General features: G+C 36.6%; 1 protein-coding gene across 6 annotated transcripts in view; it reads left to right on the top strand.

The window, feature by feature from the left end:
• The window catches only part of Map4k3 (mitogen-activated protein kinase kinase kinase kinase 3), a 170,476-nt gene that overhangs the window by 58,521 nt on the left and 93,394 nt on the right, over positions 1-18,561 (top strand). For 5 of the 6 annotated variants that reach the window (XM_074049547.1, XM_074049546.1, XM_074049548.1 and 2 more), the window contains exon 3: positions 16,581-16,671. In XM_074049547.1, the coding sequence (XP_073905648.1) occupies positions 16,581-16,671 (91 nt within the window). Of the gene's footprint in view, positions 1-10,184; positions 10,208-16,580; positions 16,672-18,561 lie in introns of those variants that run through there. The other variant, XM_074049550.1, reaches the window with a different exon arrangement.

The following is an 18,561-nucleotide window of genomic DNA, read 5'->3' as shown; positions in this document are numbered from 1 at the left end:
TTGCAAGTGCTTCACGATGGGCTGGGATCTTGGCAGAGAAAGGATAAGTGCTGTTGAAATTTCTGTCCTTCCCATTGGCTGTGGTGTACAGACATTTTACCCCACTAGATAATTAATGCCTCCTCAAATTCTTCCCATGAAGAAGAAACCTTGAGACTTACAATTTTAATGATAATGTGCATTAAAATAAACATTAACCTTTTTGTTTCATCTTTTACTTGGGTTATATTTTATTTTCTCCTATTATACTGGAGAGTATTGAAGTCTAGTGATACTGGAGCCTAAAGTGTCTATGTGTGGAGAGGATGGTGCGGGGTGGGAGTGAGGGATAAAACATGGGAGCTAGAAGGATGCTTAGGGCCAGATTGTGTATCATGACGCCTACTCCATGTCAGAAAGTCTGAGGTGCAAGTCATGGGAGATGATTAGAGAGAAGATTGATTATATTTTTAAAGGTAGCTGGCAGTCACATGGCAGACACAGTAAATGTTAAAAATTAATACTGGAAGCAGGGAGACCAGTTAAGAGGTGTGTTAAGCCATATGTGGTGGCGTACAACTGTAGTCCCGGCACTCAGAAGACACAGGTGGGAGGATTTCAGGCTCCGAGCCAGCCTGAGTTACAGTGAGACCCTCTCTCTAGTTCTCAAAAAACTGGGAGGGCACTGGGGTTCAGGTTAACTTTTATAACAAAACAATCCGAAATTAAAGTGACCTCAGTAAGATAGAAGTTTGTTTTCTCTTATGTAATAGCTCTGAGGTGAGCCCAGGTCAGCAGTTTAGTTCTGTTTAGTGAGGGTCATTCAGGCACGCATGTTTCTTCTGTCTTACTGTTTCCACCATGTAGTAGAGTACTCATTCATTAGCTTTTGTGATGCTAGGTCACTGGTGTGTCCATTCTTAGCATGCAGGAAGAGAGGCAGAAGTATTTTAATAAAAGCAGCTTCTTCTTTAAAGGAAGTGCTTTCCATCACTGAGAAATGACCTACACAGCCACACAAATGCAAGAGAGGATGGGAGGTGTGTCTGTAGCTGGGCAGCCATGTGATCAAGAAGAAAAGGATGGTTATTGATAGTACTTATGGAATCTGCCCCACCAGGTGATTCAAAGATTGTTAGAAGAATTTGAAAGAGGATGGTTGTAAAATGAAGGAGGTGTATGTTTATGTTCATTTGGGGTGTGCTGATTATTAAGTGTTTAGACACAGTATAGATATGTATACATGTCCTCTTCATGTGGTTCTAGAGCTCAGGAGGAGGTTTTTGTTGGAGGAGTGGATTTGGAAATCGCTGGTGTTCCATCATAATTGTAATCAGAGTTTCTAAAAGGAAGGAGGGGTCACTAGTGTCATGTTGCTGAAATGTCAGATAGAATGAGAACTGATAAGAGGCCATTGATTTGGAATTTAGAATAACATGGACCTTTGCAAGAGTAATTTGTTCAGCAGAGTCATAGGTGAAAAGAGATTGTGGTGGGATGAGGAATGAACGGAGGAGGCAAAGGCAACAGGATTGACTGCTGAAGGACATCTGCTGTGAAGAGTGATAAGGGACCCATGTGGATCTGCAAAGACTGTCCATGGGCTGAGTGGAAGAGGTCAGTGTCCTTGGAGAGAGAATGTAAATGATGGAGAAAGGTTCTGGAAAGGCTTAGGAGGGGTAGTGTTAGGAGATAGCTCCTTTGTATAGCTGTAAACTTTTGCTTGTCCTTTGTTTTCTGTGCATGTAGTTACACTTATTTTTCTAATACCATCAGCTGTAAGTGGGTGACCACTTCATCTCATTTTGCATGGGATTTTCCTTGTGTTAGTGGTGAAAATGCCATCTCTCGAGAAATCTTTTCCCTTTGTTCTGGGCAAACAGAGAAGGTTGGTTGTCCTTGTTGTTAAATATGCTGTTAATTTATTGACTTTTTTTGTTGTGCGTTTGTGTAGATGGGGTATATTGTATCAGTGGGTAAAATATAGTTGAAAAATGTTACATAGCTAAGAATTAGGAATATGCCACTAATACTATTATGTTACAAGCCCCTTCTTGGTTAGGCACTTGTTATCAGCAACAAGACATGGTTCTTTGTCCTAAAAGAGCTCACTGTCTCATAATGACAATTCACTGAGGAGTTTGGTATCTTTTTCTCATAACGAGGGCATGTTTTTAGCATTAAAAAATAGAAGGAACCATTGGTGAGAATGTGGTGGTACTGCAGTCATTTTTGTGATCAGGAACTTCATATCCTTTTTCTTCATAAGATTCCTGGTGCCTGCTGCACTGGGCACTTGGTAGGCACTCAGAAAATGCTGGATAAATCAAAGTAATGAGGAAGGTATAGAGGCTAGGAAGATGGAGATGAGTAAGTTTAAACCATGACATTTATTGCTACTTGATAGATCACATTTATTCAAAGTTAATTTGTGCCAGACACAAATCAAGTGTTTGTATTGACTCACTTAATCCCTACATTATTATCTTTTCTTTTTATAGTTAAGGAACCTGAAGTAGTGAAAGCTTCAGTGCTTTGTCCTAATTAGTGTAGAGCAAGACTTTGAACCCTGGTAGTACAACTCCAGATTTGGCTTTCTCCACCCTGGGAGGTTGGTAGTGATGTTGAATAAATCTCTCCTTCTCTTCCTCCTTCTTTTCCTCCCTCCCTTTCTCCTACCCCTTCCCCCCTCATTTTTCTAGACTTAGTAAATAAAAATCTTTGGTGATAGAATCATCTTAATGAGCTAAGTGATTTTTATGTATATTAAATGTATAAGTGAATTTCATTGTAGTGTGATATAAAAGATTCTTTAAAACCAGTGTTTCTGCTCAAATTGGATATTCTTGGAGAAATTGATGCATAATAAACCAAAAGATAAACCAGCTAATAACTCCTTTCTGAAAAGTAGAATGTACTCAGTATATTACCAAGCTGTTCTTCACACTCTGAAATAAAATAGAACGGGAATCTTAGGTCACAGAAATCTCAAGTAAGTAACTAGGAGTAAAAAAATCTGCTGGGCCATGTGTTGTGAGTGTGATAACAGACACAGAAAAGTCCAAGCTCAATGGGAAGCTGTTCGTCTCCAGAATGGTGCAGCTGAAAAGTTTTATAATGACCCTTTTTGAGTGACTGTGGCTTGCTTATTTACTAAGAAACTTGTTCTTGAGAATCTCTCATAGACTACCATAAATTTGACTGTGTGTAATTACATCAACAAGAATAAAACATCACACTTTTCCTGGAATATCCTATTTACATTGACACAGAGGAGCAGTGTTGATTGCAACCCAGATGCAGAGGTACAAATAAGGAGTTTCTGGGCACAGTACCCACATTCAACTTCATAGACCATAGGGAAGGAGGACCTTGTCTTCACCTTGCAGTTCCGTCCTACATACAGCTTAACTTTACGCTAAGCTCACCAAAACACTACTTCTTTTAAATTTCACTTCAGTGATTCTCTTCCCCATAGAGTGTTTACCTTATAGTAACTCTTCCCTTTTTTGGTGAGGTGGCCCAAGACTTCTCTGGTATGTAGTTTTTTTTCAATAAACCAGATTTTGTGCGGTTGTAAGTTTGTTTCTGTAGTCTTCAGTCTGGTTGAGCAAGAACACTGCCAACTCTTTAGACTCATTTTGAACAAAAATTTAAAGTGGATCAAGGGATATTGTGGTAGCACATGCTTGTAATCTCAGTGCTTGGGAGGCTGAGACAGGTGGATCGTGACATATATACATGGAAATGTCACGAAGAAACTCCCTGTATAGCTACTTTAAACAAAAATGTAATTTTTTTAAAAACACAATCATAGAACAGGAGGGTAGAACAGGTCCTGTCTGGGTGGATTGGTACCAGTTGTAGGGGGGAGGATATGAGGAAAATGTATTGGAGGGTGAATACAGTACAAATACTATGTACACATATATGTAAATGGAAAAATGAAACCTGTTGAAACTATTCCAGGAATGGGGATAGGGGAGATAAAGGAGAATGATACACTTGTTTTCAGTACCAGTTATTAAAAGACTATAAACACAGACAGATGAGTGATTAGTTAAGTAGCACCTCTAGGAGAAGCTCTTCAAAATGGGGAAATTCATCCCTTTTTCACATAGTATTTCTATGAAAATATTGAGATTGATAAGTAGGAAAATTCAGTGGGAAAACAGGGCATTATGTTTTGTTTCCATGAGAGCAGCATGTATTAATTAAATTGTAGAGCAAAATATAAAAAGTGTGACGAGCCAGTAAGTCTTCCTCCCACCATGTTTCATGAATCTCCAAAGTTACGCTTTATGAGTCTTCTTTCCTATCCTGTCAGCTTCCTGTCCTAAGAGTAGAACAGGCACTTTCTCCCTCTGTAGCTTTCATCATAGAGTGGCAATCACTAGGGACAGTATTATCTGACACCTTTTCCTGTTTCCCTTGAGTGCTTGAGCAGATCCCTTACCACTAGTTGTTTTTATTCAGTGCTGCTTCATGTTTATTGTCACCATGAATAGAGTAGTGTTATGATAGATAATATTCTTCAAAGGTTAGTCATGGGTTTGCCACTCTTTAATATATTAGTCTGTATTATGGACTTGATACTGACTATACTGGACAGATTAGATATTTACTCAAAGGAATAGTGCTCAAAGATAGAACAGTATATGACAAAAAACTTATTTTACAGTATTTAAAAATGTTTTAAAATATTTTTACATCAGTGATTTAGCTTCAAAAATACTTATTTAGCACTTTATTTAGTTAGAATGGAAGATATAAATACATACCTTCCAGGAGCTTACAACTCACTGTGAAACTAGTGTTTCTGTAAGTAGCAGCCTAAGCATAGGGATTCACCCTTTGAACAGTGCACAGGTGCACAGGTGCTCGCTCGTGCATGCCTGTGATGTGATGGTGGTGGGAAGGAATGCTGGTGACTGATTAGAAAGACTTTATTCCCAGGTCATTGAGTAACTGCCTTTGATTGTTTACTCTGAGAAATAGTCGAGGCAACGAGTATCAGTGAACAAACATCAATAGGACAAAGGAGTTGGTATATTCTAATTCACCTTCTTGGCTCCATATAGAGCTAAGGCTTATTTCACTTGGGTAATTAAGGAAGCAAGTTCATCTGAGCCTTCAGCGCTAGCTAGGATTTTGCTAGTAGAATAGGGGATAATTCATACAAGGACAGTGTGAAAGCACAGATTGTGAAGTAGTAGGCCTGTTTGGGAAATTGTAGTTTAATTTGACTAGAGCAGTAAACTATTTGTGGGCATCGTGGAAAACAGACTGATGGTACTTTCTGGAGAACCTTAAATGTTAGTTGTAAGATTTAGATTTTACTCTGTGGACAGTGGGGTTTTTTGTTTTGTTATCTTCTTTTTTTTAAAAAAAAGGTCAGTAATATATACTAACAGTTCAGAATGAAAGTATAGGAAGAGTCAGTGTACATAGGACACATGGGAGAAGAGAGACCCTGATAAGACCTTACTGTTACACTTGAAATTCATGCAAAGGTAAGGAAGGGGTGACTGCATATGATTTTAGAGTACAAGAACTTAAAATGTGTGACTGATAAGTTACAAGAGACATGGAAAAGGTATAGAATATGTTAAAATTGACTTCATAAGAGGAACAGTTATGCTATATTGTTTGGTTTTAAGGACTCATACTTCCATGGTTTTAAATAACTGTGGCTTATGCCTGTGTAGCCTCAGTAATACATCAGGGCCACAAAAAAAATTATCTTTAAATCAAAACTGGTAAAAGAGAACCAGAAAATTCCAACATCTCAAAGTCAGTACAAGTTTAAATATTGTGTTCTTCAGTTCCCTTAAAATCTACACTCTTGTATTGTTTCTTTATTCTGTCTTTATCCCCAAAACATTTTTTGAGCCAACTTCTATTACTGTTTTACATATATAAACTCTAGATAGGCTACCATAATTTTTACTGGAGCAGAAGGGATATATAACTGAGAGAATTTATATTAGAAATTCACTAGAAATGAGTACCTGCCTTGTTTTGAGTCTTCTATCAGCTTCATAGGTAAACCTGGCTCTCAAAAGAAGAGCTGATCCAAGTAAGAAAGACCTTGCAGGTTAAATCAGGAATCTTGGGTAAGCTATTCTTCCCTGTCTACCTGCACATAATTTGTTTGCATTAGAGAATGTTTTCTTAAATATTATTTTAAAATAAGGGGATAGAATTGTTCTTTGAGGTGAAAAAATATCGTACTCATGTGTAAAGCAAATATGTACATAAACAGGACATAAACACAGTGCATAAACATATATCTATGGCATTAAATTTCATGGGCAGGTGTATTAGGAAAACAAGGTTAAGAAACACTGCACTGGATTAGGACTTTTTTTTTGGAGTCGGGTCATGGTTTCTTTAATCCAAAAACTAATTATTTGACATAAACTACTTTGGTACACCAATCAGGGTATTTTGGTCTTTTGCTACTTAATTTCAGCAAGGGACAAGGGAATTTCTTCTCCTTGTTGAACCCAAGTTCAAAGTTCATGCAGTAACAATTTTATGCAAATGGAGGTGATGCATTGTTAGTCATGTACAACACTTACTAAAAGATGGCCAAACAAATAACCTTTAAGTTACTTCCATCAGGTGATGTGCCTGATAAGTCATTTTCTTCATTCTCATTTATTTGTTTATTCATTTATTTATTTAGAGGTTCTAGGACTTAAACTCAGGGCTTCATACTAGCAAAGCAGGTGCTTTACCACTTGAGCCATGCCCTCATATTGCATACAATGTTTGGGTCATTTCTCCCGCCCCCTCCCTTAGCCCCCCTACTCCCTCCCTTACCCCCCCTTACCCCTCACTACCAGGCAGAAACTATTCTGCCCCTATCTCTAATTTTGTTGGAGAGAGAGTATAAGCAATAATAGGAAGGACCAAGGTTTTTGCTAGTTGAGATAAGGATAGCTATACAGGGAGTTGACTTGCATTGCTTTCCTGTACATGTGTGTTACCTTCTAAGTTAATTCTTCTTGAACTAACCTTTTCTCTAGTTCCATTGGCCTCAGTTGCTGTAAAGTATCTGCTTTAGTTTCTCTGCATTGAGGGCAACAAATGCTATCTAGTTTTTGGGGTGTCTTACCTATCCTCATACCTTCCTTGTGTGCTCTTGCTTTATCATCTACATAGTTATTTTGGAGATGGGGTCTTACGAACTATTTGCTAGCCTTGAACTGCATTCTTTCTGACCTCAGTCTCCCAAGTAGCTAGGATTACAAGTGTGAACCAGCAGCACCCATCTTCATCCTCATTCTTTCAAAATACTAATACTGCTATTATTTTTTTCCATTTGTACTGAAGCATTTAGAAGTCAATAGAATTATTCTGTATGGTTTTAATCAGGGTTTGAATGTATCTCTAGTGCTAAAAAGTGAGTGATGATTCTTTGGTTTTAGAAAAAAAATTTGATTCAATATTGTAAGTACTTAAACCAGTGTCTCATCTTTTTAAAATTAGCCATTGGCTATTTTGTAGTCTGGTGGACTTCAGTGTATTTCTTGGTACTTTGGTAGTTTGAGATAGCTTGTTTAAGAGAATCACAGCTCTGGAATGTTAGCCATGGATATTGAGATACTGTTAATTCCACTTACTGTTTCTACAGCATGAAATTGAATAATTAGAAATTATATATTTTGAATGGTACTACAAATGAAAAATTAAATTAAAGCTGGCCTTTAAATAACCTTTACATTTAGTGTAGATCTATGTTTAAAATAGTGTGGAAGTTAGAAGATTCATGAGTGAAATACCAGTAATGTGGACATAAGAAACTTTGTTTGCTTTCTGTTGTCCAATATAAATTTTTGTCTTTGACCTTAGGACATTTTAAGAATTATTATGATGGGGCTGGTGAAGTGGCACAAGTGGTAGAGTGCCTGCATAGCAAGCTCAAGGCCCTGATTGAAACTCCAGAGCTGCCAAAAAAATTATTATGATAAAAATTTATGTTTGCGGTGTATAACTCTTAACAAATTTAAGAATTACAGGTAAGTATTGTTGACCATTAAAGGAATGTTGTACAACAGACCTCTAGAGCCTTTTCATCTTGCAAGACTGAAATTTGTACCCATTGAACATAAGCTGTCCATTTCCACTCCGCCCCCCTCCAGTCCTTGGCTACTACCATGTTACTTTTTGTTTCTGTTAGTTTGACTACTCTGTATACTTTTAGAAGTATAATTGTGTAAAAGTATAATTGTATCTACTCCCAAATACCAAATAAGGTATTTGTCTTCCTGTAACTGACATTTTTTTTTCTCCACATTCATTGATGTTGTAGTAGGTAACAGGATTTTCCTTTTCCATGGCTAAAAAATTAGAGAGAGAGAGAGAGAGAGAGAAAGAGAGTGAGTGTGTGTGTGAGTGATTTTCTTTAGCCTTGTATTTGTCAGTGGACATTTGGATGTTTCTTTTAGCTGTTGTCAGTAGCGCTGCAGTGAACAGGAGGATGCAAATACTTCTTTGAGCTTCTGATTGTAATTCTTTTGGATGTCTACTGAGAAGCAGGATTGCTAGATTAATATGTTATTGCTATTTTTAATTTTTGAGGATCCTCAGTACTGTTTTACAGAATGGTTACATGATTTTATAGATCCATTAACAATGCACAGGGTTCCAATTTTTCAACATCCTCACTAACACTTGTTATTTTCTATTTTTATTTTTTAATTTAAGCAGTGACCATCCGAACAGATGTGAGATGAAAACTTATTACAGTTTTGAGCTGCATTTCTCTGATGATTAGCAATTTTGAGCAACTTTTCATATGCCCATTGGCCATTTGTATGTATTTGAAAAAATGTTTGCTCAAGTCCTTTGCTTATTTAAAAAAATCTCAGAATTATTAATGTAAAATTGACAAAATTTATATATGCTTATGGGTGTACATTATGATGTTTAGATACATGTATACATTGTAAAAACGTTAAGACAAGAAATGTTCATAACCATGTGTAATTTCCTGATCAAGTTCTTTTTTTCTGTTGAGTTGTAGGAGTGAGTTCTCAGATACATTGTTTGCCAGTATTTTCTCCCATTCTATAGTTTGTCTTTTCATTCTGTTCTTTCCTTGCATTTGATTGCAAGCCCCCTTCTCTGTATTTGTTTTTGTTTCCTGTGCTTTTGTGTCACATCCATGAAATCATTTGCCAAGACCAACATTACAAATATTTTTGCCTGAGGTTTTTAGAGGAGTTTTATAGTTTACAGTCTTGCATTCAAGTTTTATTTATTTATGGTTTGTACTGGGGTTTGAACTCAGACCTCACACTTGCTAGGTAGGCAGTATACCGCTTGAGCCACTCTGCCAGCTCTGTTTTTGTGTTGGTTTTTTTTTCAAGATAGGGTCTCTTGGAACTGCAATGCTCCTGATCTCTGCCTACTGAGTAGCTAGGTTTACAGGAATGAACCACCGATGCCCAGCTTACATTCAGATTTTTAAGCCACTTTTGATTTGATTTTTGTGCATGTAAGTTAAGGGTCCAATTGCATTCTTTTGCATGTGGATATACAGTTTTTCCAGCATCATTTGTTGAAGAGACTGTCCCCATTGTGTAGTCTTGGGACCTTTGTAAAAGAGCCTTTTTGACCAGATACGCGTGGGTTTATTTCTAGGCTCTCTTTTTCTGTTCTTTTGGTTTGTATGTCTGTGTTTGCGATAGTACCATACTGTTTTGATTACTGTAGCTTTGTAAAATTTTATGAAACAAGGAAGTGTGAGGGCTCCAGCTTTATTTTTTCAAGATAGTTTTGACTATTTGTCATCATTTGTGGTTCCATAAGAATTTTAGGATTTTTTTTTTTTTTTTTTTTTTGTATTTTGGCCCAAAGCATCATTGAGGATTTAGTTAAATTGCATTGAATCTGTAGATTTGGACATCTTACCAATGTTCTTTCATTCCATGAACATAGGATCTCATTCCTTTCAGCAACTTTTTGTAATTTTTGCTGTACATAGTCTTTTGCCTCCAAGGTTAAATTCATTCCTAAGTATTTTTTCTTATGATACTATAATTGGAATTGTTTTCTAAATTTCATTTTCAGATTGTTGGTTGTATATAAACTCATCCAGTTGCGTGTGCTGATTTTTGTGTCCTACAACTTTGCTGAATTTATTAGCCCCAGCAGTTTCTTGTGGGATCTTTTAGAGTTCTGCACATGTAATACCATGTCATCTGTGGTAATAGAGGTAATTTTACATCTTCCTTTCTGATTTAGATGTCTTTACTTCTTTTTCTTCTATTCTGGTCATAGGACATTTCATGTAATTGAAGCTAGATAAACAATCAGAGACATAAGAATTCCTCTGTGCATATCAATTCTGAAATAAGAGCTATAGCACTGTTCCCCATGTTTATTTTTCCAGATGAATTTAAGTAGAGTTTTATGTCCAAAAAAAATTAATTGGTACTTAGATTGCACCAATTTGGGGATTAATTCGTGAGGCAGTTGCCATCTTTAACTGTAGTAAATTCTTCTATTCACAGTGAAGTGTATGTTTGTTTGGTTTTTTTTCAGTTCTTTTTATCTTTCAAAATACTTTGTGTAGGGTCTAGACATTTTAAAACTTACTTTGGGTGCATACTTTAATTTGATACATTCTAAAGTGTTAATTTAAGGTTAAAAAAAAAACCTTTTTCCAGGAGTGTGCTTTCCCAAGAATACAATCAAATGTATTGCAAATAGGGAGAATTTTGTGTTTCTGTTATTTGTACCACCACATTTTTTGGTCTAAAATCATTCAGTAACTGTTTTGTATTGTATTTCCTAATGTGTTGGAGAAACAGTAAGTAAACGTGTTAGATGTGATTTGTGGAGAAAAATAAAGCAGAGTAAGGAGGGGCAGGAGTTGTGAATGTGAGTAATTGCTATTACATATCACTTATTATACATGCATGGGATACATGATATGTCATTGTGCACTATATATTTGTGGAGACAGTAACTTGCCCATGATCATACAATCAGAGCTTGTAAAACCAGTTTCATAGTTAGATATTCTGATTCCAAAGTGCATGTCCTTTCCTATGGCACTGTACTAGATATGTAAAAATGACAAGCAGCAAAAAATGGATTTCATGTGTCAGTCACTTAAGGTTCAGCTTTAAGCTGTTATTATTATGATTGCATACACTTTATGTTCCCTGTGAGTTTCGTAGAGACAAAGAAAACCAGTTTATTTCTGACACACCAGTCAGTCCCTCATATGTTCTCTTTTATAGCATATTAGCTGCTCAGTGTATGGTGGTTGTTGAATCTGACCAATTGTTGTGAGTTTTCATATTTAGCAGCTGTTTGAGATTGGAGGCATGGCTAAAGTGACAGCGCTGCCTGACAAGTGCAAGTTCCTGAATTCAAGCCCCAGTACACCCCCCTCCCCAAGTAGCTATTTGATACTGCAAAGAATTATTTCAATATAGTGGCATTTATCAAGACACTTAGGGAAGGCCATGTCAGCTAATCAGGAGCATAGAGCATAAAGCATTTAAAAAAGAGAAATAAAGATGATGAAAACAAAGGATAATTGAGGGGGACTTGTAGCTCATGTTTACTTTATAGGAAATAGGATACATGGTATAGAAGTAGACCAAGACTGGGCTCCCTGAGGATATGCACATGCTGTCATTGCTATGTTAGTTCACTCCCAATATGGATAACCTGATGTAATCCCTGCTTCCATTCAGTGTGCAGACACATGTCAACTGCCTCATATAATGACTTAGGTTTAGGTACAAGCCTTTAGAAATGACTGTGCTGCTTCCAATTGATTTTAGCAGCTTTGTCATCTTTGTTTTAAGAACAGTTGTTATAGTAACTTATGTTTTGGCTTACTGTTTTTCCATGTCCAGTTTCTGTTGCTATAACTTGAGTATCACAGACTAATTAATTTGTAAAGAATGAAAGCTTATTCAGTTCACAGTCCTAGAAACTGGAAGGTCCAAAGTCGAGGGACACATCTAGTGAGGTCCTTCTTGTTGGTGGAGTCCTGAGGCAGTACAGGGTATCATCCCAGGGTGAGAAAGAACAAGAGTGCCAAAGAGAACTTGCTTTTTTTTTAAAACAAAGCCATTCCCTTGATAACTCATTAATTCATTAATGAACTCCCTTGATAGTTCATTAATTCAAAATGCTTATGCTAATGATAAGAGTAGGTCTTATAAATGAAATACAACTGACTCCAGTGTAAATAATTAGGCATGCCAAAAAAGAGAGTCATTTTAACTTCAGTTGGGTAACCATGCAATTTAAGATTATATTTTGTAGGATTGGGAATATAGCTCCGTGTAGAGCACTTGCCTAGCATGTACAAGGCCCTAGGTTCAATCCCCATCACAAAAATGTAAATATATGTTGTTTTGTAAAGAAAAGAATAAAGAAAAAGTAAAGAATTTTATAAAGCATTAGAAATACAGTGATTGTCAATTTGTACCTACAAGGCACTATAATAAGCTGTTAGAGTGTAGCTTTCAGGGCACTCTCTCCCCACCTCCCCCATAACAGCCCTGACTCCCCTGCTTTTATACATATGACTTAATACACCTAAATAAAGAAAAACACCTGTATCTTACTCATTTTTCCATTCTGTTAGTTACATAGGATACAGAGTCTTTTGTTTAAGTACTTAAACATTTATGAAGCATCTACTACATTTTGGACAACCTTTTGAATAAAATAATTTATTACTTTACGATAATGTTATTTGCTATAAAAACTAAACTAGAACATAACTAGTGGCTTAACTTAATAAAATTTCATCTCAAGTTTATGTAACAGTTCAATGCAGGTTTTCAAATTGTTGGATGACTCTTTCTGTTGGTAACTCAAGGACCCATATTATCTGCATTATCTGAAGATTCAAAATGTCATATAGCCTGTTGATGGAGAAAGAAGTACTGAAAAAGGGACATGTGACTTTTGCTCACATTCTCTTGGCAGCAGCTAGTCTTTGAGGGGCATCTTTGTGCTTACTGGCTGGGAAATGTCTTTGACTGGATGACTGCCTCCTACCAATAACTTCCAAGCTGTAGAAGAGAGACCACATATTATTAATGGATGACTACCCAGCTCTGTCACAATAATAATATTAGTTATAATAATAAATTAATTTCTTATGGCTGATATAACAAATTACCACAAACTTGGTAACTTTTAAAGCAACAAAGTTCTGGAGTTCAGAAGCCTGAAATGAGTTTCACTGGGTTCAGATCAAGAAGTTAGCAGGGCCATATTCCTTCTGGAGGTTCAAAAGGAAAATCTGTTTCCTTGCTTTTTCCATTTTTCTAGAGCTACATTCCTTAACTTTGGGGGGTCTTCTGCAGTGTTCAAAGCTGCCTTGTAGTATCTTACATTAATTGTCACATTGCTTATTCTGTGGGGCCCACACAGAAACTCAGGATAATCCCCTTGTCTCATGATCCTTTGTTTAATCATACCTGCAAAGGCCCTTTGCCATGTAAGGTAGCATTCACAGGTTTTAGGGCCAAGACTTTGGAGGACCATTATTTAGCCTTTTGCTAATTATAAATAGCTAACATTTATTGAACAGTTACTTTGTACCATGTATATTCTGAGAGCTTTATATGGATTAGTTTGTATTTTTCTGTTTAATTCTTAGTTCATTCATTATGTGCTCTACTTGTAGGCTTGCCTGTTTTTACCAGTTCTGTTTTTTTTGTTTTGTTTTTGATGGCTGTATTTTCTTGGAGGTGAATTCTCCACTGTAACATCTAAAATTTTTATCAAAAAAATCCTAGACTCTTAGAATTGGAAAGAGTTTTTGCAGATTACCTAGTTTTTTTTTTTCATTTTTCTTTTATTATTCATATGTGCATACAAGGCTTGGTTCATTTCTCCCCGCTGCCCCCACCCCCTCCCTTACCACCCACTCCGCCCCCTCCCTCTCCCCCCCCAATACCCAGCAGAAACTATTTTGCCCTTATTTCTAATTTTGTTGTAGAGAGAGTATAAGCAATAATAGGAAGGAACAAGGGTTTTTGCTGGTTGAGATAAGGATAGCTATACAGGGCATTGACTCACATTGATTTCCTGTGCGTGGGTGTTACCTTCTAGGTTAATTCTTTTTGATCTAACCTTTTCTCTAGTACCTGGTCCCCTTTTCCTATTGGCCTCAGTTGCTTTAAGGTGTGCAGATTACCTAGTTAAACTCTGCTGTACAATATCCCAAATTAGGCATGTTAGGAATTTTTTCCTTGAGCTTGTTAATTTTCATCTTTGGAATGTATTTCTCATGAGTTATTTAAATCAACTGCTCAACTTCTTTGAGTTACTAACATGTTAAACTCTACTTTCTTTTATTCTACCTAAATTTATATTTTTCAATTACCATTAAAAAATTCAGTAAGTGGAAATTTTCTTTGAATTTTTTCCCATTAAAATGTGGAATTTAATTATTCTCATAAGCACATAGAGTCATCTTATTATAGGAAAAATGATGCAGTTTGGATCAGCAGCATTTCACAGGAAAAATTGTTGGAGACTTAAAGCCAATAATAGGTTTTAATAGAAATCAAAGGAGTACCAAACAGACTATTAATTGTATAAAACATGCTAATAATTGGATAAAACTAAACTACAAGCTGATATTCCCTATAGTCTTTACAGAGAGTAATTTTATGATATTATAGATTCATTCAGGCAACTGCTACCTATTAAATGCTAAGTATGCAAAGATGAAAGGCATAATCTTGTCCTAGAGGACTTTGTTATAGTGAGGACATAGACATTCAGACATGGGTATAGCAGAATAAGGGCTGTGACATGTACGTAGGATGCTTATAAGTAAGAGAAACCTCTGCTGAAGGTGGCTTAAATGATAGAGGGAGGTTTTGGTCATGCACAGTATATCTGAATATTACAGAGGCAGGTGAGGCCTATTGCAGTAAGTAGCTCGGTTTGTCATTAACTGTCCTTCTTTTACCCATTTCTCCTCAATGCTTTTTATAGATCAGCTTTACTCTATAGTTGGCTCCCTATGAGGTTATGTGATGACCACTAATAACTCTCTAGCTTACCCAGAAAAAGAGCTCCTATCCTTCAACCATTAAAAGCCATGGCTGCTCTTTGACTAAACCAGCCTTGATTGTGTACAACCCCTTCATTGGATTGCAGAAAGTATAATTTTGGGGTGGGTTGAAAAACAGAAGTCCAGAACTTTCAAAGTATTTAGTATGTCCATAGAAATTGGTCTTAGTCCCATAGTCCTGTTATAACTTTATTACTTTTAACTTGGATTCTTTCTTAATATACTGAGAATCAGAAATTCTTAATAGTGGGAAATGGATTCTAATTGAGTCACCTTCTGAATTTTTGAAAGCATGAAAGTCCCATGTTTTCTTTGGAGATTTTTTTATTTTGTGCTCACATCATTACAGAAATTGAGAACTTGACTGACCGTATCTTCTCCATTGTTTCTTTCTTTGTAACTGGAACGTAAGGTAGGTTTTGATACTAGGTTCAAATGGTTCCTGGCTAGGCTAATTCATTCTCTTTACAATTACAGTAGGAAAATGCCATGGCCAGAATTGTCAGGGCCTACCATAAGAACCTCACTCTTTGGTACAGCCTTCTGTCTTTTACTTTGCCACTAGTGTCATTTTATCAGGCTGTTCATAGACTATAATATCAAAGTTCAATTACTAATACAAGCTGCTTTGGTTGAGTGTTGCACTCTTGTTCTCTCTCTGCTGGTCTCTGGTTCACCACATTTGCATTCTTGGCAGTTCTGTTTCCTTTTGTGACAAGTGTTCTTTCAGGAGCTACAGCATATGACACTGCTGTAGGATTGCCAGATTTTACTTTGAAGAATTTAGACAGGAAGGGAGTAGGATGCAGATTATTTGCTGATAGTCTGACTAGGCTCACATATAATGCTATTCTACATTCTAATACAGTTGGAATAAGGCATTAATACAAGATGGGCCTATATATGTGGGTCGTCTAGTAACCCAGAGCTGCAAGAGTCTAGGCCTTCCAGCACTATAAAGAGCCTGTGCAAACACATTCGACCCACTGGGTATCCTAGGGGCTCTGCCCTAAACTTGAAAAAAAAAAAGTCACTTCTTTATGCTAAAGTTACATTAAATATAGAGATTTCTCTGTGCCAGGCACTCTTCCAAGCATTTTGCATGTATCTCTGCAGCCCTGTGAGATAGGTTATTATTCTTTTACCAGGTAGGAAATTCGCACAAAGAGGTCAGCTAATCTACCAACATCACACAGTTTAGTGAGGAACGGAGTTAGGATTTGAATCCAGAAAGTCTGGGACCAGGGTTCATACTTTTAATCACGGTGCTATACTTTGTCTCATGTCAGGATTGAAATTGTCCTTAAAAATAATACCATTAACTTATCAGTGGTATTTGATTTATAACTAATTAATTATGTTATAAGTAATTATCTTATTTTTTTATTGCTTTTACAGTTACTCATGTGTATACATTGTTTGCCCCCCCACCCTGCCCTGGTCTTACTATGTTTTGAGATAAATGAGCATTTTGAAACCTGTCTTACCTGCTATTCAACATGCTTGTTTTTTATTCTAGGAGAAGACTTTGCAGTTGTGCAGCAAGAAATCATTATGATGAAAGACTGTAAACACCCAAATATTGTTGCTTATTTTGGAAGCTATCTCAGGTACATTGTTTGTTTTCCTTTTGAAAAGCAGTAGTGATTCCATGACCTAATTTATTTAACAAAATAAAGTTAGTTCTAATGCCATGATTTGTAGTTTTCTTCATGCTTTGAAGATAAGATATTTTCAAATGAATGGAGGTTTTACTTATGATCTATTACGTTAACTCTGAATATTATAGTCTTTTGACTTGAGAGCTGAAGTGGTGAGGAGGCTGACAAATAAAAACTGACTTTTAGGCTGAGTCTTCACACTCATAGTCACTAAAGCTCTAAACATGCCATCTGTTGCCCCTTCTAAACTTAGGTTCATTCAGTCAGGAGCATCTCTTCCTGCTATGTTTTTTTGTTTGTTTTTAATTTTTTTGTTTTTGTGGGACTGGGTTTGAACTGAGGGCTTCAAACTTGCAAAACAGGTTTGAGGCACACTTCCAGTCCATTTTGCTCTGGTTATTTTGGAGATGGTGGCCTCATGAACTATTTGCCCTGGCTGGCCTTAAACCAAGATCCTTCTAATCTCAGCCTCCCAAGTAGCTAGGATTACAGGTATTAGCTACCAGCGCCCTGCTCCTGCTGTTTTTTATCAGAAACTTTTGTATGTTTTGTGCTTCTAGCCTCAGAGTATTGCCTTGTCCTTTTCCTTCATTTTGTCTAAAAGAGTCTAAAAGACTAGTAACAGTAGTTATTTCAGTAATGTATTTTTCCAGGTCCTAATGTAAACTTAGAAGAACTGAGATTTTGTTCCTCAGGTCATGTTCCACAGGGGATCACCTCAGAGTGAAATCTTGGCTTTGTTTGTTTTTTCACTCACTTCTATATGTAGTGAATAACTTATACAGGTTCCCATTTTCATATGCCCCAGGTATTACCAAACACTTTTCCTCTTTTCCTTGGCACAGCAGATAGAAAAGACTGGGGAATTCTGATTCCTTGTCTTTCCATCTTGTGAAAAGTCAACCAGCCCATTCTTTCTTGATTGTAACAAGTGTCATTAAGGAGGAGGAGTGGGCTTAATAAAGATATTAAAGGAGTCACTAACCCTCTTCACATAGCAATAGGTCACTGACTGTTACACATTTTGAATGGGTTCTTAAAACAGCCAGTTCAATAATAGTATACTGGTGAGTGGTCCAAATAGCAACCTAACACAGTTTCTGCATTTGTTTGTGAGGAGGCAGATCCAACAGGGTAGATATTGTATCAGCTCGAAGAAACAACCTCTCAAAATCATTCAAGTTTTGGTGTAAATAAGTGATTCCTACTAATACAGTTAAAATTACCACTTTAAAACAATTTCTTTTGTTAGTCAAAACAAAATGATCCTCCTCAAGTGGAGGGAGGCATTACAAAGTTTTTCTTCCCAGGGGCAGTATAGTCTTTTGAAGAGAGCTTTTGCATTTCTTCAGGGACATTGATAGAAGAGAAGTTCTCAATCATGGTCTGATTCTTCCAGCATTATAGGACATCCAAAGCCTAACCTCTTATTCCAGGATAGCCCCATGCATTTATATGGTGTGGTGAAATGAGCATGGTCTCTTTGCCAGAAAATCAGTAGTTTATGTGATAGAGTCCTGGCTTCATCTCTTATTCATGGTGTGATTTATGGAAAGTTATTTACTACTCCATGCCTTCATTTCCTCAACTATAAAACAGGGCAAGAGAATATCTACAGATGGGATAGCTTTGAGGATTTAATGAGTAAGTATGGGGAAATTTGAAGAGCCTTGCTTAGAACATGATAGAGGCTCGGTGAATGATAACTGTTATTACCACTATTGCTCCTGCTGTGCTGCTACTACTGCTTACTGTTTTAAGGACCATCATCTTGTGCTTCATTTCATCTTTCCATATCATTTTATCATAGATATTATTTCCACTTTACCAATAAGATAC

This window comes from Castor canadensis, chromosome 12, assembly GCF_047511655.1.
Source record: "Castor canadensis chromosome 12, mCasCan1.hap1v2, whole genome shotgun sequence".
Classification (NCBI taxonomy): Eukaryota; Metazoa; Chordata; class Mammalia; order Rodentia; family Castoridae; genus Castor; species Castor canadensis.
Note: the sequence above shows the minus strand (reverse complement) of the source record. Positions and strands in the feature narration are given on the sequence as shown.